The sequence below is a fragment of the Mercenaria mercenaria genome, chromosome 16, assembly GCF_021730395.1.
Source record: "Mercenaria mercenaria strain notata chromosome 16, MADL_Memer_1, whole genome shotgun sequence".
NCBI lineage: Eukaryota > Metazoa > Mollusca > Bivalvia > Venerida > Veneridae > Mercenaria > Mercenaria mercenaria.
Window position 1 is genome coordinate 25,919,427 of NC_069376.1, and position 25,117 is coordinate 25,944,543.

The window sequence follows — 25,117 nt, forward strand, 5'->3', positions numbered from 1 at the left end:
GTCAATTTACAAATCATAAATAATGTAACGTAATATAATGCATCTGCTCTTCAATGCTAATGCCTATAGCTTCTCTCGAGAACGCCACTTTTGGAATTCAAATATTATTTATCAGATTATAGTACCTCTCCAGAGCGGCCCTCTCTTAAGCAAAAACCTCTCTATAACAACATCATAGAAATTTCCCTAAGCTGAAATATACTATCAAATTTACCTCTCCAGAACAACAGCCTTACATAACACTCAATATTTGTATCTCCCAAAGGGTATTGCTCTACAGAGGTTGCACTGTATATAATAATGATACTGACTTTGAGATACCAATATTCCTACAATGATTGCAACATAATTATTTCAAAGAAGCAAAAACATAAATTCTCATGAAAACATTTAATACACATCTCATTTAAACATGAAGTAATTTCATTTCATTTGGTGCTAGTTCTTTGCAGTTTCTGTGCTTTGGCCCTCCTTTTCATCTCTTCTTTGTCTCTGAAACGAAAATTTTAATTTTATTTAAATTTTAATTATTGTTGTTTTTTAAGAAGATCCGGATATAGTTTCATTTTTGTGAGATTCAAATTCAATGACACATAAATCAAAGTTAATGCAGTTATCTCCATAGATATATATTAAAATACGATCTATTTACATAATAAAGAATGTATGCGTCAAACGCTTGTCTCACTGTTTACAATAAACCAATGCAAAAATATTTAAACGACTGCATTTATACCTTCTTTCATAAGCAACGGCATTATGTAGAGCCTTCTTGATGATCTGACAGTACTTCGTCGTGGGCAGATTGGTATCTTTTGGAGTGAGGCTCTTCTGTCCGAGGGCACATGCTGAAAAAAGATGGTCTATAAACAAGCAGTATTAATACACAATTTGTTCCAAGGGTAAGTGTGGAATGTAGGTATTGGGAACCGTTCTCGATATCTAACTGTATACCGAATAAAAATGACCGATGTAACTCATTGCAGAGTTGGAGCGGTCTTCTCCGCATGCCCGAAAGTGATTATTGTAGAGCACGGCAAAAACATGCATATTTTTGCATGTCCGCACGCATTTAGTGTATAATAAGCATAAAATATTGACTAAAGGTTAGGGTTAGTATCACCATGGTTACAAAATATATACATTTAAGATATTTTTCGTTCAAATTAGTAAATCCGGTATATACCGGAGTCTGTAGTTTATACCGGCGCTCCTAGGCTGCATTGAGTCACAGTCTAAAATTACAGTTGAGCCGTGCCATGGGAAAACCAACATAGTGGCTTTGCGACCAGCAATAGGCATTGATAGCGAACAGCATGGATCCTGACCAGACTGCGCGGATGCGCAGGCTGGTCTGGATCCATGCTGGTCGCAAACCCACTGTTGGTTTTCTCATGGCGCGGCTCAGATATAGTTCTGATGCCAAATGGTCTGACGGCAGATATGAACTAAGTCCTGCATTTCTAAACATGTGTACTTTAAAAACAGAACCAGCTAAAGACATTAATTAATTTAAATAAATAAAATTAATGTAATAAAATGCCCCGATAGCATAAAACGGATGACCAGTATAACAACTCCTCGGATAATCTTACTGTTTCTTAAGAATAAATGAAATTATAAAGCCCAGTTTTATTTTATATGGAAAAGGTCGAAAAAAAGAATAACAAACAATTTCTATCCACTGGTTAAAAACTACGTACCGACAATGGCTTCAACTGTTTGTTTTGGCAAATTGGAAAGTCTTCCTGCATTCGCTAATGTTTCTGAGCTAAAGAAAATTCGGAGAAGCCTGACACCAATATCTGTCATTGTTCTTCCTTTCATAAGCACCTTATTGAATGTTTTATGAGGGAGGCAAATCCCTGTCCCAGGTGAAATTTCTACCATCTGGAAGAAAAAAGAACTTATGAATGTCCTTAGAAGTAAAAGGAAACCAAGTCACTTTTTGTGGGGGTTAGCGTCACCCGACACAAAGATAGGTGATATGGCGACTTTCCATCTTTTGATCGGTGAGGAAGACCCAAGGTACCTCTCCGGGTATTATGTCATCGCATGTAAGCGCTTGGGTATAACCATCGACCTTTTGGGAAGCAAGGTTTCGAACCTTGACCACTTGGCCATGGAGGCCCACTAAAACCAAGGTAAAATTCCTGAGGCGTGATATTTTCTAGTTTAACATCGCACATACAGTACTTAAGTCATGGAAGAAGACATCAGATGCACCATGATCATATACATACATTATTGCAGGCACGAACACTCACGAAAACAAAATGCCATGGTGACTATATTCCAGCGATCTTACTCATAAGGACCACTTTCCACATTATTTGGCATCAATATTTTACATTTCACCAAAAGCTACAAACACTAAGTAAATATATTTTAGCATTTAGTTACTGTAATAATAATAGTTTACCTTATTGTCATCTGCATCTTCCACGGTGTTATCTCCAGCATTCTTCTTGTGATTCTTTTCATTATTTTCATCTGCAGTTAGATTTTAATGACACAAATTAATTAATGAAACTTTAACATATTTAACATAGTTCAATAATTATTCTGCCAACAAAGTCAGGTTTTTAACAATAGCTGTTTGTAAAACACATATACCTCCCATGATGGCTTTTCCCACTTACAGACCCGTGATCACTATGACCTTGACCTTTGACTTACTAACCCCCTAAAACAATAAGGGACATCTACATTTTATGCCAAATCATAGGTTCTTGGTAAAGTGGTTCTCAATTTTATTAGGGTTTTATTAGGTTTTTAATGTTCAGTTCCCTGTGACCTTGATCTTTGACTCACTGTTCTCAAAACAAAAGGAGTATCTACTATATAAGCCCAATCACGCTATCAAGTTTGAAGGTTCTATGTGTAGTGGTTCTTTAATTATCAAGCAGAAACAGTATTTAAGGTTCAGGTCCCTGCGACCTTCGACCTACTGATCCCTCAAATAGCGGTCATCTATTTTATAAGTCAAATCAGACTACCAAGTTTAAAGGCTCTGGATCAAGTGGTTCTCAAGCTATTGGGTGGAAATCATTGTCAAGTTTCAGACCATTCTCACCGATTGACATAAAACTAAGGGGTCGTCTACATCATAAGCCTTATCACGCTACCGAGTTTAAAGCTTCTAGGTCAAGTGGTTCTCCAGTTATCGGGTGGAGACCGTTTTCAAAGTTCAGACCCTTGTGATCTTATCCTTTGATTTATTGACCCTAAAACTATAAAGGTTATCTACTCTGTAAGCCCAATCATGCTACCAAGTTTAGTTCTGGTTCAAGTGCTTTTAAAGATATTGGGAATAAACAGTTTTCAATATTCAGGTCTCTGTGACACTGATCTTTGACTTACTGTACAAATACAATAGGGGTCATCTTCTTTATAAGCCCAATCACGCTATCAAGTTTGAAGATTCTAGGTAAAGTGGTTCTCCAGTTTTCAAGGTTCAGGGCCCTTTTACCTTATCCTTGACCTACTGACCCCCAAAAAGAATAGGGGTATTTTTTTCATTAACATTGTTATTCAACAGTATTTCAGTTATGTAACGGCGGACAGTTAAACTAACCAGTGTTCCTGGATTTTTACCAGTAAAAACCTGTCTTCCGCAAGTAACTGCTAACTTTCCCAAAGGAAATCAGAGATGGATGACGAATGATTTCAGACACAATGTCTTTTATCAAGTCCTCATGGAGAACATACGGCCAGCCTGGAGATCGAACCTACGACCCCGCGATCCGTAGATCTGCGCTCTCCCTATTGAGCTACAAGGGCAGGTTAGGAGTCATTTACTTCATGGGCCAAATCATGCTATCAAGTAAATCTTGATAATATGGTTCTCAAGTGATTGAATGGAAACCGTTTTCAAGATTCAAGTTTGAATCAAATGCATTTTGTAATAACTGGGATGTAGTTAAATATGCATGAAAATTAACTTTAAATTCTAAGTAAAAGGGGACATAATTCACGAAAAATTGGTGCCAGAGTTATGCACCTTGTGTAATATGATGTGGGTGACGATGCTGAACAATTATTTTAAGTTTGAATCAAATCCATTCAGTAATAACAGAGAAAGAGTGAAAAAGCATCAAAACTTTAACCTAAAATTCTAAGTAAAAGGGGGAATAATTCATAAACAAGAAGCTGCGTTCAATAAACGCTTGATGCCCCCGGTGGCATCCTTGTCGATACAAAGCAACCTAAGTCCAAAACGAGGTCAAGGTCAAGGTCAAACTGAGGTTAGCTGATGTTTGAAGATGACGAATAGTCACAGGTTACATCTGCATTAGTATCAAGTCATTCTAGTGAGAGGTATTGATGCTAGACGAAACGGTCCCATTTGGTTAACCTCGTACGGACGGACGAACGCACAGACGGACGGACGAACGGACAGGACAATCACCATATGCCTCCCGCATCAGTAGATGCCAGGGGCATAAAAACTGGTGCCAGAGTTATGCATCTTGTGTCATATGTGGGTGATGATGTTGAATAATTTATTTATACTTGAATCAAATCCATTCAGTAATAACAGAGATAGAGTGAAAGTGCATCAAAACTTTAACCTGAAAATCTATGTGATTTTGGGGCGGATAAATCATGAAATATTATGGTCCGTGTGTCAGATGATGAGGGTGATGATGAGGAATAACTATTTTAAGTTTGAATCGCAGATGCCGACCCCGGGTCGAGTAGGATAGCTCTCCTTATACTACGTATAATCGAGCTAAAAAGTGAGGACGGGAGCGATAAAGTTCTTATACACTGCAACTCATCACGATGCCTTCCGTCTTAAATGTACGCTGTTTCAATAAAATTCCTTCTGCACTCAAAGTGATATTTCTCAAATAGGTTAACTTAACAAAGGGAGGTAATTAAAAATGTAAGACATTTCTGTCAATGTGTGAAGTTATGCAGCTGAGTCCTTTCTGAAGATTAAATGTAATAAAAATAGATGATTCAAAAAGTAAGCAAGATAGAATGCTATTTCTTGTACGATGCACTTCAACTAAACATCCTCCATCATTTCATGCAGTTTCAGCACTTAAATAATTCATGCCTCAGACATGTTAAGTACATTGTTTTATGCTTTAGGTATTGTTAAAACATTGTATCAAAACATAAAAGCGAAATGCAGAAAGAGTACATTTGTAATTCAATTCTTGGATCAATATTGAAAATTTCTCGGAAACGCAGAACCTGTCATATTTCTCGGCGATCAAAATGAATTCTACCAAGTAAACATTAAATTATTCATTGGCTCATACAATTACTTCCAGTAACACTATGCTTCCTGCTGTTTAATTCATCACGTTTATGAAATATCATAATAATATAAACTTTGATAAATCATACGACATATATAATTATACTGGTCGATTTTTCAAATGTATCGCCTGAAATCATGTAAAGGAGTCCCTTGAGAAAAACAAACAGGTTTCTTTTTCAAAAATAATTATCGCCGACCTTAAATATGATTATAATTTTGGCGATATATGAGTATGTGAAAAATTATGAGAACGTTTAGTATGTAGTAAACTTTTGAAAGGGATATGAATATGTTAAGCTTGGAGCTACAACTAATAAAACATAATATACCCGTTCGCAAACACAATGGGACAGGGCAGTAAAAATGGGCTTCATTAAGGATGTAATAAAAGTGTGTTTTCTATCTCAAGTACTGTAACGATGACCTTTGCCTTTACTCTAGTGCAATACCAGACTTGTCTTGAACTAAATTTTATTGAAATTAATTTGGTCACTTTTAATACAGAAGTAATCTAACCAATGTTACCTGCTATACAGGATAACACAGCCATGCATCTAACAGTCCTAGAATTATTTTTTTCTTTGATTTTCTCATATCTCTATATATTTCCCCATACTTTGATGCATATACATGTAAATGGATAGCAGAGATTTTTTTCTCTTTCCAGCAATAGCTTTCTCAACATATTTAACCTAGTGAATTTCTGTAGATTTCTTGACAAATTTCACCACAAAACATGCCACAATTTCCCCTAGGGCTTTAAGTTAATAACTGATTTGATCTTTACATACTTTTCTTTTCAAACGGCTGAAAATTGCAGTAACTGTGCATGCTTTTTTCATGCCTAGAGTTAAAAAGTGCACAGTCTGCAAGAGATATTAGGTATATGGTCACTTAAGTCTACAATGAATTTAAAAGTTGTTTCAGTTTTTCCCAAAGAATTACCCAGGATCATATTAAACTTAAACTTCAGCTCAAATAACTCTTTTTCGGAAAATGATGTTTCAGTTATTTTTCCAGTCTGTGTATTTTGATGCAGATAGCTACACATACATCTAAAAAAAAGGTAATTTTGAATGTTCAGTTCCACTGCTTATCAAATGGTATAAAAATTACTAACCAAAGACTTTAAGTTACCAGTCACTGCATAACAATAAAGAGTGTTCCCTTCTCCTAAATTGGACATTTTTTGTGAATCCTCTATGACTCTGAACAATTCATGTTGAATTACTGGATTTTTTGAATGGATCACACAGTATTCTTCAGCAAAGTACAACCTCAGCCTGGCCAGTGTGTAGTACCTGGTGTAACATGACAAAAGATGTATGTTGCACACTGGAGGTAACACTAACCTCCTGTCCTCGCTGAATCAAGGGCATTGTTTGATTGCTAACCCTTACGAAAATTTTCATTATTGCCATTGTAAAACCATTGTATTGTCAGTGTATCGTCAGTTTGTTACCAGTTTAAAGTCAGTCTATTGGTATATTATTGGTCTGCTATTACCAGTTACTGATAACTAAAACCAGAGCATTATCCGCTTAATGCAAGATCCGACAACAGAATTATAATAATCTAACACAGAGTGAAAATAATCTGACAAAAAACTTAATGTTTAAGTGCATAATGATCTAAGGCATCATCAGAAGTAATCTGATTAAAAAAAAAAAAGAGTTAAAAAAACTTTTCATTAAAATGTAAAAGAACTGATATCAAACTGATTTCACACTGCCGACAAACTGACTTCACACAGGCACTAAAATAGCTTACAACAAATACCCAATAAGCTGTCAATAGGACTAATTTAGAATTTTCAAGACTACTGTCAGATTACAACCAGACTATTGTTAGGTCTTGCAACAATCTGGCAACAACCTGGCAACAAACACTGGACTGAAAATGAAAATTGCTGGTACAAAACTGGCAATATATGGCAACACACTGACAATAAAGTAGACGTCCATTACCAATGCGGAATTCTCGCAGCACTTAATCCAAACCCTATTTTTGTAATATACTGACAATAATATGACAACACACTGACAAATATACAGACTTCACAAAGTAGCTCTACGAAAAAATGAATTTCATGTACATGATTTCATTGAAAGTATTCACTACATCTATATGACTTTCCATCAGATTGACAATGCCATGTTTACTATTTAAAAGCTAAAATGACCTAATAATAATTCTAAATCTTAAATGGGGCGCAGGAAAGGTGCTATTACGTAAAATTAAATGGACATAATTATGTCACGGGAGACTAACAAATTTGGACAGGACAACCCAAGGACCAGTTCTACAAAGGTTCGTTTAATAATTGGCCCACTATCTTAAGAGATGTTGGTGTCTGATGAACGAACACCAAGTAGTCACAATAGCTCACCATAAGCACTTTGTGCTCTTGTGAGCTAAAAAAGCAGAGAACATTTTGAGACAAACAAATAACTATATCTCATTTAGGAGTGGGTAAAACTCGTATCTGCTTAGACTATTTTCGTGGTAAAACTTTTATCATCTTTTTGTTCTAGTAATCAGGAAAACATTTATTTCTTCATAATTTTTTATTTTTCTTTCAACTGAAAACACTAGAGAAATGCGCATGTCTCCCACATCAAGTTTGGTGAAAATCGGATGAGAAATGTTCAACTTAGAGCGTGGACAAGAGTAAAAAGGCCGATTTCGGTAATACAAGGGTCGTAACTCCGAAATGCCTGGAACGATTTGGCTAGTTACTAGTATCTAACTTGGCCAACATCTTATGGTCAAACATATTTTGTTCAAGTTTGGTAAAGATCGCATGAGAAATGTTCGACTTGGAGTGGCGGATAAGATTTGTGACAGACAGACACACAGACAGGAGCAAATCAATATGTCTCCCACACAACTGTGTGGTGGGAGACATAATTAAACTGTACTTGAAATTGTCTTTCAAATCATTTTTTTTTCTATCGTATCGCTTAATAAAATTTAGTTCTGGGAACTGACAAGTTTCTGTTTCTATTTCCCATTTCTTTTTCATCCCTTTTCTTTCTTTTATTTTCTAGGTATTTCTCTCGGCTATAGCAGCCAACTCTCCGTGGTCTGCGGCTGTGGCAGCACTTGTTATTTATGACTTTGATAAGAGCAGCCTGGTCCACCTCATATAGCCTCTGAACGAACCCTGAAATGAAGATTTAGTATCAACTTAGGGAAGTAAGGATTACCAATTTTCATAGTAAAAGATCAAGGTCAAAAATATACAGATCAATGTAAAGGCTTTGTATAGGGATGATTGTCGTGCTCTAGTATGATGTAAGTTGGCCAAATTACAACGTTAAGTTCAAGGTTAAATCTTCGGAAAATGACGCACTTGTGCTCGCTGAGGACACCAAGTGTACTACAATAATTTCACTTTTTTTCTCAAATTAAAACAAGAAACACGGCAATGCCACGAAACCAGGTTTTCAACACTTTTCATAAGAATAAAAAAGTATACTGAATCACAGTGCACCACTTTAAAGCACAACCCTAACCCTAAACCCTAACCCTATTTTTAGTAACAATGACCTTGACCTTGATCCCAGAAACCCCAAAATCAATCCCAAGCTACAACTTTATATAATTTTTCTTTACACCAAGTTTCATCATGATAGCTCATTCCTAAGTTAAGTTATTGACCGGAAGCCCTTTTTCTATTTCAAGTAACAGTGACCTTGACCTTGACCCCGGAAACCCCAAAATCAATCCCAGCCTTTGTCTTGATATAAGCTACATACATACCAAGTTTTATTCAAATATCTTTACCGAAACAAAAGTTATTGACCGGAAACACCAATTTGACGCCGCCGCCCATCCGCCCGCCCGCCCGACCAATGACATACCCCAATCTAATAACTCAGGTTGGTTAAAAAAAGCTTACAATCTTGATAAAAAAATCAATCAGTAAAGCATATGGCCGATAGCCCTGTTTTAAGTTTGAAGGATTGGGTCAAACAGAACTTAAGTAATCACTTTGGTAAACCAGACATGAACCCTACACAGATTCCACCACATTTGGTGATGAAAGGCATGAAATATAATTACCGAGTATGTGCTGTAAATGTTTAAACTTTGTTCAAAATATTGTGTTTAATTTTAAACAGAACAGCTTATTGAAGAGAGGAGTTCGCTAAGAGCAATGCACACAAGATAGGAAACAGCGGACTCTGTTTTATCAAATTTGTTTATGAACAGTAATGAACTATGCAACACTGCTCACACCCTTGCACAAATTTTACAAGTCAGCGAAAGAAGAAAAACTAGAAAATGCTTTTGTAAAAAAGCGCATGTCTCCCCCAATGCAAAGTCCTATAGGCAAGAAGTCAATAGAGGTCAGGAGCGAAAGTCAAAGAGACACTGATGGTTGGCTGCAATAGGGATCATCTACTTGGCATGTCCAATCACCCCGCTAAATTTCAACACTCTTGGCCTAGTGGTTCTCAAGTCACTGTTCAGGCTTCTGTGACCTTGACCTTTGATCAAGTGACCTCAAAATAAATAGGGGTCATCTATTCTGCATGTCCAATCATCCTATTAAGTTTTAACATTGTAGGTCAAGTGGTTCTCAAGTTATTTCCAAAAAATGATTTTACATGAACAGGCCACTGTGACCTTGACCTTTAACGACTGACCCCAAAATCAATAGGGGTCATCTACTCTGCATGTTCAATCATCCTATTAAGTTTCAACATTCTGGGTCAAGTGGTTCCCAAGTTATTGATCGGAACTGGTTATCAATGTTCAGGCCCCTGTGACCTTGACCTTTAACGGAGTGACCCCAAAAATAATAGGGGTCATTTACTCTGCATGAACAATCATCCTATGAAGTTTCAACATTCTGGGTCGAGAGGTTCTCAAGTTATTGATTGGAAATGGTTTTCCATGTTCAGGCCCCTGTGGCCTTGACCTTTAACAGAGTGACCCTAAAATCGTTAGGGGTCATCTACTCTGCATGACCAATCATCCTATGAAGTTTCATCATTCTGGGTCAAGTGGTTCTCAAGTTACTGACCGGAAATGGTTTTCAATGTTCAGGCCCCTGTGACCTTGACCTTTCACAGAGTGTCCCCACAATCGTTAGGGGTCATCTACTCTGCATGAACAGTCATCCTATTAAGTTTCAACATTCTGGGTCAAGTGGTTCTCAAGTTACTGACTGGAAATGGTTTTCAATGTTCAGGCCCCTGTGACCTTGACCTTTAATGGAGTGACCCCAAAATCGATAGGGGTCATCTACTCTGCATGTACAATCATCCTATGAAGTTTCAACATTCTGGGTTAAGTGGTTCTCTAGTTAATGATCGGAAATGGTTTTCCATGTTCAGGCCCCTGTGACCTTGACCTTTGATGGAGTGACCCCAAAATCAATAGGGGTCATCTACTCTTTATGACCAATCATCCTATGAAGTTTCAACATTCTGGGTCAAGTGGTTCTCTGGTTATTGATCGGAAATGGTTTTCAATGTTCAAGCCCCTGTGACCTTGACCTTTGACGGAGTTACCCCAAAATCAATAGGGGTCATCTACTCTTCATGATCAATCATCCTATGAAGTTTCAAGATTCTGGGTCAAGTGGTTCTCTAGTTATTGATCGGAAATGGTTTTCAATGTTCAGGCCCCTGTGACCTTGACCTTTGACGGAGTTACCCCAAAATCAATAGGGGTCATCTACTCTTCATGATCAATCATCCTATGAAGTTTCAAGATTCTGGGTCAAGTGGTTCTCTAGTTATTGATCGGAAATGGTTTTCAACGATCAGGCCCTTGTGACCTTGACCTTTGACAGAGTGACCCCAAAATCAATAGGAGTCATCTACTCTTCATGATCAAGCATCCTATGAAGTTTCAATATTCTGGGTCAAGTGGTTCTCTAGTTATTGATCGGAAATGGTTTTCAATGATCAGGCCCCTGTGACCTTGACCTTTGACAGAGTGACCCCAAAATCAATAGGGGTCATCTTCTCTTCATAACCAATCATCCTATGAAGTTTCAACATTCTGGGTCAAGTGGTTCTCCAGTTACTGACCGGAAATGGTTTTCAATGTTCAGGCCCCTGTGACCTTGACCTTTAATGGAGTGACCCCAAAATCGAAAGGGGTCATCTACTTTGCATGTACAATCATCCTATGAAGATTCAACATTCTGGTCAAGTGGTTCTCTAGTTATTGATCGGAAATGGTTTTCAATGTTCGGGCCCCTGTGACCTTGACCTTTGATGGAGTGACCCCAAAATCAATAGGGGTCATCTACTCTTTATGACCAATCATCCTATCAAGTTTCAACATCCTGGGTCAAGTGGTTCTCTAGTTATTGATCGGAAATGGTTTTCAATGTTCGGGCCCCTGTGACCTTGACCTTTGATGGAGTGACCCCAAAAACAATAGGGGTCGTCTACTCCAGCAGCCCTACAACCCAATGAAGTTTGAAGGTTCTAGGTCAAATGGTTCTCCAGTTACTGCTCGGAAATGAAGTGTGACGTACGGACGGACGGAAGGACGGACGGACGGACAGGGCAAAAACAATATGTCTCCTGGGGGAGACATAACTATACCAACATTGAGAAGAACCGCAGGGACACCTTTCATACTTGACATATTTGGTGTTTGCACAAATGATAAATGTTAGTAAAGTTAGATTTGTTTGTTTGTTTTGGGTTTAACGCCGTTTTTCAACAGTATTTCAGTTATGTAACGGCAGGCAGTTAACCTACCTTCTGTACCAGTACAAACCTGTTCTCCGCAAGTAACTGCCAACTTTCCCACATGAATTATCAGAGATGGAGGACGAATGATTTCAGACACAATGTCTTTTATCAAATCGTCACGGAAAATATACACTCCGCCCGAGGATCGAACTCGCGACCCCGCGATCCATAGACCAACGCTCTCCCTACTGAGCTAAGCGGGCGGGTACGAAGAAATTTAGTTCAACTTACTTAAGCAAGCATCAATGATTACTGGGCACAATGGTTTAAACTTTCCAATTCCCCGAGCACTTGACAGTTTCTGTATATTCTTGTCGAAGAAAACATCAATGATCCTACTCATTACTGTCTCCGGCTGTTGACAGTTGAAGAGAACTGCCTCTTTCTGCCCTCTATACCAGTAAACCCCTGACTGGGGATAGATCTCTATCATCTGAATATAAATAAATTAAGAATTAAACATAAAGATAATTTGCAAAGTCAATTAGTCAAAGAAATAAACCTGTTGATTCGACATCAATTCCTGTTTAGGAAAATAGAGTATCAGATGGAAGTTTACAAAAAACAAGAGCTGTCCGTAAGACAGCGCGCTCCACGATTCGGCAATTTGACAGGAAAATTTTGTCAAAAAATTTAAGTATGAAAGGGGCATAATTTGGTCATAAATACATAAATACAATTATGGGGATTGTTACCACACATGCAGATGATGAAGATACATTTAAGTTTCAAGTCATCATCTTATATTGTACTAAAGTTATATCCAGAAAGCGAAGACTGCCAAAAAAACTCCTAGAAAGGAAGGGGCATAATTCTGTCAAAAATACAATTAGAGTTATTGGGATTGTAACCACACATGCAGATGATGATTATAAAGAAACAGTTTTAATTTCAAATCATTATCTTTTAAAGTACCAAAGATAAAAGATAAACTACCAAAGATTTGTCAGACTGACCTTAGGTATAATGGGCCCAGCCCCTGCACATAATTTGTTTGTATGCTTGACAATATTTATGTGAAGATACAGTAAGATATAAGCAACAGTAACAAAGCTTTCGAAAAATATTAACATGAAAATAATTCCAAGTATAACAACTTGGTGACCTAGACCCTAGACCCCAGTTCTCCATATAGTGGAGCTAAAAACTGAACACAATAAACTGCAGAGCTGCAACAGATCAGTATCAGGTGGAAGAAACACTTTTTTCCTATTCTGACTTTTTTCCAACCCCCTTCTTTAATTTACATACAATGTGAAGATGCTTTTGTAGAAAACCAGATGTCTTTCCCAAAGCAGCCATCAGCAAAAAGTTAGTAGGAGACAGGAGCCAAAATCATAGTGACCCTAATGGTTGGCTTAGTATGGAAGCATGAAGTGGACATGACCACGAGATAAACTGCAGGATTTTTGTTTTCAAAACATATTTTTCTCTACTTTGTCTTGTGGCATAGAGATAAATTGAAAAAAAAAATATTTAAAAAGAAATTAGCAACTTTCACCATTTTACGTAGTGGCCATGCAAAAAACAGAAAGAAAACATTTTTGTAAAAATAATTTGGATAATTTATCTCCACAACGAGCTTCTCCGATTTTTTTATTAAAATAATTTACAAAATCAGAAAAAGTGGGCATATGTGTGTGTTTATTATAGAAAAATCACCAGATAAATTTACACAATTTATTTTTTTACAATTAAAATAATCAACTTTCAGTTTATTGGCTGGCCACAAGATAAACTGATGGAAATTATTTTTCAAATAATACTTTTTTCAGTTTATCTCCTAAAAAATCCTTCAGTTTATCTTGTGGCCAAAAGATAAAATCACATGTCGCCACAATGTTTCCATAGTTTAGCGACTGAAATGCAATAGGGATCATCTAATCAATAGATGAAGTTTAAATCAAATCCTTTAATCCTGTAATAACAGAGATATAGTGAAAATGCGTCAAAATCAAGCTTAAATTCTAGGTAAAAGGGAGGGGGCATTATTCATGAAAAATTTGTGCCAAAGTTGTGGACCTTGTGTCATATGATGTGAGTGATAAGGTGGAACAACTATTTTAAGTTTGAATAAAATCCATTTAGTTATAACAGAGATAGAGTGAAACTGCACCAAAACGTTAACCTGAACTTCTAGGTAAAAAGGAGTATAATACATGAAATATTGCTGCAAGAGTTATGCCCTTGTGTGATATGATGTGAGTGATGATGTGGAACAACTGTTTTAGGTTTGAACTAAATCCATTTAGTTATAACAGAGATAGAGTGAAAGTGCACCAACATTATAACATTAAATTCTAAGTAAAAGGGGCATAACGCCTGGAAAATTGGTTCCAGAGTTATGGTCCGTGTGTCATACGCTGTTGGTGATGATCTGAAACAAATATTTTAAATTTGAATCAAATCTATTTAGTAATAACTGAAATAGAGTGAAAGTGCACCTAAACTTTAACCTGAATTTCTAAGTAAAGGAAGGGAGATAATTCTTGAAATACTGGTGCAAGAGTTATGGCCCTTGTGCCATTTGATATGGGTGATGATGAGGAATAACTTTTTTAAGTTGAAACAAATCCATCATGTAATTACAGAGATAAAGAGAAAGTGCATCAAAATTTTAACCAAAGGAAGGACGCAAATGCCGGGTCGAGTAGGACAGCTTTCCATACTTTGCATAGTCGAGCTAAAAAGGGTCATCTACTTGGCATGTCCTATCCTGTGAAGTTTCGAGGTTCTGTGTCAAATGGGTCTCAATTTATTGATCGGAAATGAAGTGTAACGGACGGACAGAACAGTTCCCCAAACAGACTATGTGAAAACTGTCACTCTGTCTGTACTGACTGACAAAAATTAGCGGCTAAAGTGGTTTATGGCAGGTCATTTGATAGAACTGTTTACCGACAGACAACAGGCGATCCTAAAAACTCACCTTATCACTGTGAAAGAAGACCTATTAACAGCCTTGAAAATTACTCACCCCAAACTCTGTTGCCACCTCTGGCAACACAAGACCAGCTTTTGGCCTACTAACCAAAGATCCATCCTGTGAGAGTGGTACTGTAAAACAAAAAAAAACATATTTTAATAACAAGTGAATGAAGTATTGCCATGCAATACAAAGTCCCCTACTGGAATGCACTTAATATTCTATTCTTAAGAAATAATATATCCCGAACAGTTTGTTTGGGATGTTAGATGCGAAGGAATTATATCATGAGGGCGCAGCTCGAGTGATATAATAATACGCAATTGCCATCTAAACAACAATGATTTTATTAATGAGCAAATCATTGTTTGAGATACATCATTTTGATTCTAACATGTTGTCAAGGATTATTATGTACATCATTAAAAATTATATTGTTTCGGTGTTCATGCAAAATGTTCGAACGAAATAACAGGATCGGCAATTAATTTGCCAGTCCTATTTTGTCGTCCATGTTGCATGAACACCGAAAACTATTCCATTTCTTAAATTTAGATTATATTTCCTTTCCATTTGTAAACATGATTATATTATAAATTTCACGTATTTTGTTGCATTTAACATTAAAATCTGCCTCCCGACCATTCTGTCCACCAGACGGAACAGCATTGCTCAGGTCAGCTAACAAAGGTTGCCAAAAAAACTTTAACCTTAAAAATAACCTAAGTATAACAACTTGGTGACCTTGACCTTGGGTATAATGGTCCCAACCCCTGCATATCTGCATATACTTTGTTTGCATGTTAAACAATGTTATAATGTGAAGTTAATGTAAGCAATAGTAACAAAGAAAAACCAGGGGTCCAAGATGGCCGTAGGTCGCTCACCTGAGTAACACAATAACAGTGTAAACATGTGTTACCTAGTGATTTCATGCAGACAAATATTCTGACCAATTTTCGTTAAGATTGGACCAAAAAACATGGCCTCTTAAGTGTAAACCTAGTGACCTAGTTTTTCACCCAACATGGACCAGATTCAAACTAGAGATAGGCACCTAACGATGATCAAAAAAACATTTTGACCAAGTTTCATAAAGATTGAGTCAAAACTGTGGCCTCCAGAGTGTTCATAAACTTTTCTTTTGATCTGGCCTAGTGACCTAGCTTTGGCCCCACAATACCCAGTTTCGAAATTGACACAGAGATCATGAAGACAAACATTCTGTCCAAACTGTGGCCCCTAGTATGGAACAATATTAAGACAAAAACTGCATATTGCCTTGTTGCGTACGCATGTCTCTGTCAGACAAGTTTACTCTTTGACTTTGCCATTCGGAAAGCTACCTTGCACTCTTTCATGTACATGCCTCTATTTAGTATTCAGTTTGGGTTGATCGTGCTTGCTTCATATATTCACCTCGCTTTCGGACATGCTGTAATCTAATATACTACTTCATCTTACTGACTACTGGTTCCGTACATTGTGCCTTCTTGGACAGTCAATGGTGTATACTGATGAAAATAACATCTAGCTTCCGGACATGCTGACATTCTACTTCATCATATTCCGTAACGATTTGATAAAATACATTGTATCTGAAATCATTCTTCATCTACCTCTGATAATTCATGTGAGGACGTTGGCAGTTACTTGCGGAGAACAGGTTTGTACAGGTACAGAATTCAGGAACACTGGTTAAGCTAACTTCCAGCCGTTGCATGACTGAAATACTGTTGAAAAACGGCGTTAAACCCAAAACAAACAATCTTCATCATATTAACTAGTTGTTACTTACATCGTGCCTTCTTGGACCGTCAATGGTGTATATTTCTTGATGAAAATAACTTAAGCCGTTCCTTAAACGTCTGATTGCAAGGAGCTGGGTTATGATGCGTTTTGACACCATAAATGAATTTCAATGCATTCTTAAATTCTTGTTACAAAAACACGGAAACACATGTACTGTACCGAGAGTGTTAAAACTACAAGTCCGGTAACCGGATTAACACCATATATTCCTATTTGAATCCAAGTGAAATGAGACTCTACCTTTAATCGGATATAAATAGCGCGCTATAAATAGCCTACAGAACAATTTTGAAAAATGTGACTGTGAGTACACTATAACTGCTTTAATTAACTTAATTTCAAATGTAAACAGACATTACTGACCCCACCCAACCTATTATCATATGGGCCTGAGTAAACACAAATATTTATTCCATTTTCAAGAGAGTTTTTACATATGGGTGGTTTGAGATGGGAGAGAGGGATAGGGGTGGGGGGCAGGCCCGATCCAGTGCTAGCTGACCCGTGTCCCGCCCCCTTCCCTCTCCTTCCTCCACTCCGCTGAAACGTTTCAGAGGAAGTTCCGATATAGATCTGGGGGAAATATTGTTGTTAAGTGTATGTTTGTCTGTAAAGCTATTTTTCAACAGTATTTCAGTCATGTAATATCATATACAGACATGGGCATGTAAGAATGCAGGATGTATTTTCAGTTGCCAACATGTTGTTGTCAGTTTGTCCGATAGTGACTTGCATATGTCACAAAGCAATATGCAATTTTTGCCTTAACAATGTTCCATACTCTAGAGACCTCACAGGCTTTTCCTATGATTAGACTTGGTGACCTAGTTTTTGACCCTATATGACCCAGTAATCTACTGAACATGCTGAAGACTATTGTACGATCATAAAATTTTGTGAAGATCTTCTGCTTCTTGGCGTTACCGCCTACACCGTCATCCTTGATCCAGCAATAAAGGATGCCATCTTCTTCAGGTCCTCCATCTTGCCGTGCACTTTGGTTTTCATTGGGGCGCTATTTGGCCACAAACTCTTCCTTTGGTTCTTCAGACGCGGATATCTTTGTACAATGTAATCAGTAGTTTGCTGTTCCCCGCCACAGGGGCACATCGGAGAAGGAGACAATTTAAGCTTTGTACACATGAGGTCATTTAACCTGTTATGTCCTGTGCGAAGCCTAAAGATGATGACTTGTTCCCATCTATCTAGTAGGTGGTAGTCATCCTTGGCTGACCTTGGCTTTGTCAGCGCTTATCATTGATCATTGTCACCTTCTCCTCCTGAGTAATGGCATTTTGTGGCTGGTTATATGTAGCTCCAAGCTTGGCTAATCTCTCTGCATTCTCATTTCCAGGTACACCACAGTGTGCATGTATCCACTGTAAGGACACAACTCTTGTTTTGCATAGGCTGAACAGTGCCCTTGGGATGGATGTTTATTTAGAATATTCCAGTGCTTGGAGAACTGACAGAGCATCCGTGAAGATACCCACGATGGGGCAGCTCTCAGGAGACTCCTCAATCAGTTTAATAGATTCTTTGATGGCCTCAACCTCTGCTCTATAGTTGGTACAGTGCCTTCCGGTTGATATACTATTTGTCTCTGATCTTCCCAAGGTATGCAGTATGAAGTTGTCAGCTCCTCCGTCTATTATTGCAGCTGAGGCCGAGCCGTCTGTGTATACCTGTGTCCATGTCTCTGACGGGTATGTGTCTTTGATCATGACCTGTATAAAGGAAAGCTTGGTCGTTTCATCTGAAGTACCAGGGAAGACCAGGAACATTGGTAGGTATAGTCAGGTTGGATTGGTCATGTTTCCACGGTTCTGGTAGATCTTGGACAGTGAAAGAAGTAGTGGGCTGTCCAAGATGCTCCGCAAAGGTTTTGTTAAGCTTCCTGGCTTCGTGTACAAAGCTGCCACCTTTTAAACGATTTTTGTAAGCCCTTCAGGTTTGGCTTTCATGGGATGATCTGGCAGGTATTGGTATTTGCTGGTGTGTACCAGGGTTTTGGACTCTCTTCTCTTGGCAAGTGGAGGGGTGGCAGTAGCGTCTTCCATGGCCTTAATGGATGTTGATTTCAGTGCTCCAGTGATGATTCTGAGAGCCTGATTTTGCACCTTGTCTAACCTCCGCTGATTTGTTTTGACCGCTGTTATCCAAGCTGAGGAACCATACCCTAGGATGGGTCTGACGGTCCCAAGGTTTACTGTATTGAGTTGTACCAGCCAGTTTCCGTAGAATGGTAAGCTTTTTCGTTCCTTGCTTTCTGCATTGGTTAGAAGTGCGCCTGTCAAATGTTACTCCTAGATATGTTGCCTCCTCTACTTCTGCAAGTGGGTTGTCACAAATCCTAATGCAGCCAGCATCTGTCTGCTTTGGTGACAGCGAAAACAGGGTTGTGCAGGACTTCTCGGTATTGACCTGAACACACTATTCTTTTGCCCAGGGTGTAAGCCTGTCTGTGGCTTCTTGCATCCTGTGCTTGGCAGTTGTTGCGTATTTCTCTGAGCACCAAAACATCCGCGTAGAGAGCAGCTTTGACTCTTCTTGGATGTTCAGCCACCAGATCGTTGATGAAGAGAAAAAAGATAGTAGGAGAAAGTACTCCTTCGGAAACTCCTTGTCTCTGCTGAAACGTATGACTAGAGGTTCCATCAAGGTTCACTCTAGTCTTTTCTTTGAAGAGATAGGACTTTATCCATCAGTACATAGTGCCTCCAACACCATTCCTCTGTAGTTTCACCAGAAGACCATCCACCCATAGTCAAATGCTCTCTGAAGGTCTATCAATGTCACTAGAGTAACTTTTTTGCCTGAAAGACATTTTCCATTTCCTGTACAAGGTATGTTGTTTAATACTCTGTTGACCGGAATAACCTGAAGCCAGCCTGTTCGTGAGAATGGAATTGTGTGGTTTTGGCAAAAGGTATTTCACTGATATCTGAATACTCTAGATTTCAAATATTTAATAAGTAAATGAACTTTTTTTTCATTGTTTTTCAGATTTAATTTTTTTCATTGGTACAACCATGAAAGCCACAAAATTAATTCACTGCAACTGTTAAAGATTTTGCAGTTTGTGTCCAAGTCAAACTATTCATTAAATCAAAACATCTTTGGTCAGGCAAAATCCTTGTGAGCCAAATGCGTCACCTCATGACACTGCTTTAATGTCCCTCTTACTATATTCCTATGGCTTTTAGCCATAACAAATCAAAGAACATAGCATTTTCAACTACCTGTGGCAGGATTTGAACACAGGTGCTAGTCTAATGTTCTATCTACTGAGTGAAAGATGACGCAGTGGTCAGAGATTTGCTTTAAACGTACAGACTATGCATAACCAACTGTAACACCTCCCCACTTCAAGAAAGTTATCAATTATGATGGCATGTAAGCCATTTTGGCATAGATAGTACCGTTTTCGGCACGAGATAAAGTCTGTATCCTGGACAAGTTACGAATTTTAGCCAGTACAGAAATTAAAGAGTATAGCATTTTCATGACGAAAAATCCAAACTGCCTGTGGCGGTATTCTCTGGTGTTAGTCCAATGCTCTAACCACTGAGCCAAAGAGTCGACTCCCTGACACAGATTGGCTTTAAACATACAGGCTTAGTGCGTAAGCAACCGTAACATTATACTAGTGCATGATTATTTCTAGTGATGTGTACATGTATATTGACCAAAAGAGTGCCAGAATGTCACATATCCGCCCATCACAGCAAATTTCTTTATACTAGCACCTAAATTTGCAAATGGAATTTTAATTTTGTGGTTGTTTAGTAATTATTGTAATTCTTTTGCTTTTCTAAGTCCACAAAAAAACTCCTTACCAGGTAGAGATACCTTATACACCTTAAATTTGAAAATAACATCTATGTTGTACCACAGAAAAGTGGTCTTGGTTTTTCCCTACAGCCAATTATAAAAAATTACAATATAAGTTATTTATAGTAACAACTAAGGGAAGTTAATCTTTAAAAAATCCCCCAAAAATTGTAAGTCCGCACAAAAATCCTTACCAGGTAGAGTTAGGTCAAAATACACCTCAAAAGTGGATGTAACATGCATGTTGTACTACAGAAAAGTGGTCTCGATTTTTCCCTATGACACTCCATCTCATGATGGTGTACAATTGTGTCAAAATCCCTCCATGCATGAAGAAGAAATGCTCAGGTCAAAGGCATTCTTGTATCTGACCTTTGGCCTCTAAGTGTGACCTTGACCTTAGACCTAGGAACCTTGTTCTTGCGCATGACACTCCGTCTCATGGTGGTGAACATTTGTGCCAAGTTATATCAAAATCCCTCCAAGAATGAAGAAGAAATGCTCAGGACAAAGTTTTCATTCTTGTATCCTTTGACCTCTAAGTGTGACATTGACCTTAGACCAAAATACCTTGTTCTTGCGCATGATGCTCCGTCTCATGATGGTGAACAATTGTGCCAAGATACATAAAAATCCCTCCATGCACGAAGAAGATTATGCTCCGGACAAAGTCATTCTTGAATTTGACCTTTGAACTCTGTGACCTTGACCACATACTTTTCGTCACAGATAAAGCATAAAGTATTTCAACCATTGAATATTTCTAAATTCGTTGGGAGTTGAGTTTTGAATTTATTAGAAAAACATAGGCTGTACATCAGAAGAAGGCCGAGTTCATTGGCTAGTTTTGAAATTTTGGGAAAAAACGATGTCGATATGAATCTTTTTATTTGGTCAGTTTGCTTGTTACTATTTTTAAACTAGAAATTAACTAAGAATTTCTTCTATTTGCTTGTCTGTTTTAAGTTTAGCACTGTTTTTCAACAGTATTTCAATTATGTAACAGCGGACAAATAACATTGCCAGTTCCTGGTTTCTGTACTAGTACTTAATACTTGTTTACCACAAGTTTACTGCCAACTTCTCCTTATGAATCATATTTTGAGGATGAAATGACTGCAGATACAATGTCCTTCATTAAACAGTAATGGGGAATACATGCCTCACCTGGGTATCAAACTCATTACCTTGTGATCCGAAGATATGTGCTGTAACTACTGAGCTAAACAAGTGGACTTTTTTATGATCAGCATGAAAACTTAACTAGAGTTGTCATAGGAGTGACGAATTATATCCCCACAATATGGCCTTGTCATAAAAGTAAGTCATTGCCAAAGCCGAACTTGCTTGAACTTTGACCTACTGAACTCAAAATCAATAGGGGTCATCTGCTGGTCATGATCAACCTCCCTATGAAATTTCATGATCATCGACCTAAGCGTTCTCAAGTTATTGTACGGAAATGGTTTAAATGTTCCGGGTCACTATGACCTTTGACCTTTTGAACTCAGAATCAATAAGGGTCATCTGCTTCAATAGGGGTCATCTGCTGTCATTACTAACCTCCCTATTAAGTTTCGTGATCCTAGGTCCAAGCATTCTGAAATTATTGTCCGAAAACCCTTTAAATTTTTCCAAGTCACTGTGACCTTGACCTGTGACCTACTCACTTCACAAGAGATCACAGAGTGATCTTGGCGCCCACCAATGTGCCACTTTTGAGTGTTCCAAATTTCAAGACTTATTGACTAGCTCAAGGTCAAATTTTCATTTCTGTACACAACACTGTGCATGTGGTCTAAATTCGAAAGCTGTAGCTTGAGTAGGTCACTAGATCAATTTCAAGGACAAAGTTCTTTGTACACAAAACTGTGCATGTGCATCAAGTTTGAAGGCTGTAGTTAGAAAAATCTGAAAGTAGGTCACTAGGTCAATCTTAAGGTCAAAGTTTATTTCGGTACACAAAACTATGCAAGTGGTCCAAATTTGAAGGCTGTAGCTTGAGAAATGTGAAAGTAGGTCACTAGGTCAAAATCAAGGTCAAATTTCACTTCAGAACACAAATCTATGCATGTGGTCCAAATTTGAAGCCTGTACCTTCAAAAATGAGAAAGTAGGTCACTAGGTCAATCTTAAGGTCAAAGTTCATTTCGGTACACAAAACTATGCAAGTAGTCAAAATTTGAAGGCTCTAGCTTGAGAAATGTGAAAGTAGGTCAATAGGTCAAAATCAAGGTCAAAGTTTATTTCGGAACACAGAACTATGCATGTGGTCCAAATTTGAAGCCTGTACCTTCAAAAATGTGAAAGTAGGTCACTAGGTCAATGTAAAGGTCAAAGTTTGTTTCGGTACACAAAAATATGCATGTGGTCCAAATTTGAAGCCTGTAGCTTGAGAAATGTAAAGTAGGTCACTAGGTCAAAATCAAGGTCAAATTTCATTTCGAAACACAAAACTATGCATGTGGTCCAAATTTGAAGCCTGTACCTTCACAAATGTGGAAGTAGGTCACTAGGTCAATGTCAAGGTCAAAGTTTTTTTCAGTGCACAAAACTATGCATGTGGTCCAAATTTGAAGGCTGTAGCTACAGAAATGTGAAAGTAGGTCACTAGGTCAAAATCAAGGCCAACTCATGTCAAGGTTCATCTTGCCACTCAAAAATATACATATGGTCCAAATTTGAATGTTGTAGTTATTGACAAGATTTTAAAAGCTTTTCCCTATATAAGTCTATTTGAACCATGTGACCCCCGGGGCGGGGCCATATTTGACCCTAGGGGGATAATTTGAACAAACTTGGTAGAGAACCACTAGATGATGCTACATTACAAATATCAAAGCCCTAGGCTCTGTGGTTTTGGACAAGAAGATTTTCAAAGTTTTTCCCTATATAAATCTATGTAAATTATAGAAATAAACAAAGGGCCATAACTCACTCATAAATTGTTGAACCAGTCTGATTTTCAGAGGGACACAACTAGGGTACCAATACATCATTCTGACAAAGTTTGGTCGAAATCCCCCAGTAGTTTCTGAGGAGATGTGATAACAAGAAATTGTTAACAGACGGAATGACGGACAGACGGACCATGGACGCAGAGTGATTTGAATAGCCCACCATCTGAAACCACGAAAACCAACGCACTGACCGACTGACAAGCTAAGTACTATCATATCCCCTCCAAACTTCGTTTTTTGGGGAATAATAACTCAGAATTTTCAGCTGAACATATTGGTGTTATTTTAAACAATAGGGCCAAGATGGTCCTAGATCGCTCACCTGAGAAACACACCATAACAGTGTAAACATGTTTGACCTTGTGATTTCATGGAAACAAATATTCTGGCCAATTTTCATTAAGATTGGACCAAAAATGTGGTCTCTTGAGTTAAACAAGTATTTTCTTTGATATGACCTAGTGACCTACACTTGACCCAAGATGACCCATATTCAAACTTGACCTAGATTTCATCAAGGCAATCATTCTGACAAAATTTCATAAAGATCAATTGATAAATACAGCCTCTATTGCATACACAAGGTTTTTCTTTGGTTTGACCTTGTGACCTCTTCCTTAACCCAGATGACCCATATTCGAACTAGACCTATATTTAATCAAGGCAATCATTCTGACAAAATTTCATGAAGTTCAATTGAATAATACAGCCTTTATCGCATAAACAAGGTTTTTCTTTGATTTGACCTAGTGACCTATTTTCTGACCCCAAATGATCCATTTTCAAACTCGACCTGGATTTCATCAAGGCAATCATTCTGACTAAATTTCATGAAGATCAATTGAAAAATACAGCCCCTTTCATATACACAATGTTTTTCTTTAATTTGACCTTGTGACCTACTTTTAGACTCCAGATGAGCCATATTCAAAATCGACCTAAATTTCAACAAGGCAATCATTTCGACTTAATTTCAGAAAGATCAATTGAAAAATACAGCCTCTATCACATAAACAAGGTTTTTCTTTGATTTGACCTAGTGACCTAGTGTTTGACTCCAGATGACCCATATTCGAACTCGACTGAGATTTTATCATGGCAATCATTCTAACCAAATTGCATGAAGATCAATTGAAAAATACAGCCTCTATTGCATAAACAAGGTTTTTCTTTGACCTAGTGACCTACTTTTTGACCCCAGCTGACCCATATTCGTACTCGACATAGATTTTATCAAGGCAATCATTCTGACCAAATTTCATGAAGATCAATTGAAAAATACAGCTTGTATAGCATACACAATGTTTTTCTTTGATTTGACCTAGTGACCTACCTTTTGACTCCAGAAAACCCATATTAAAACTCGACCTAAATTTCATCAAAATGATCATTCTGACCAAATTTCATGAAGATCAATTGAAAAATACAGCCTCTATCGCATACACAAGCTAAATGTTGACAGACGACAGACTGACGGACGCAGGACATCGAGCGATCACAATAACTCACCTGAGCATTGCTCATGTGAGCTTAAAAGTAACACGGTGTTTGAACAAGAGCACCGCCTTGCGGGTGCTGA

At 37.8% G+C, this 25,117-nt stretch overlaps 1 protein-coding gene across 3 annotated transcripts in view; it reads right to left on the reverse strand.

The window, feature by feature from the left end:
* Positions 1-375: 375 nt before the first annotated feature.
* LOC123541472 (uncharacterized) overlaps positions 376-25,117 on the reverse strand; it is a 48,834-nt gene continuing 24,092 nt past the window's right edge. Inside the window, exons 5-8 of one of the 3 annotated variants that reach the window (XM_053526445.1) lie at positions 2,423-2,493; positions 1,704-1,890; positions 737-848; positions 376-492 (exon numbers count right to left, since the gene is read on the reverse strand). In XM_053526445.1, coding sequence (XP_053382420.1) covers positions 429-492; positions 737-848; positions 1,704-1,890; positions 2,423-2,493 — 434 coding nt within the window. In that variant the 3' untranslated portion in view covers positions 376-428. Of the gene's footprint in view, positions 493-736; positions 849-1,703; positions 1,891-2,422; positions 2,494-7,822; positions 8,445-12,237; positions 12,440-14,983; positions 15,064-25,117 lie in introns of those variants that run through there. The other 2 variants (XM_053526444.1, XM_053526443.1) reach the window with 2 other exon arrangements.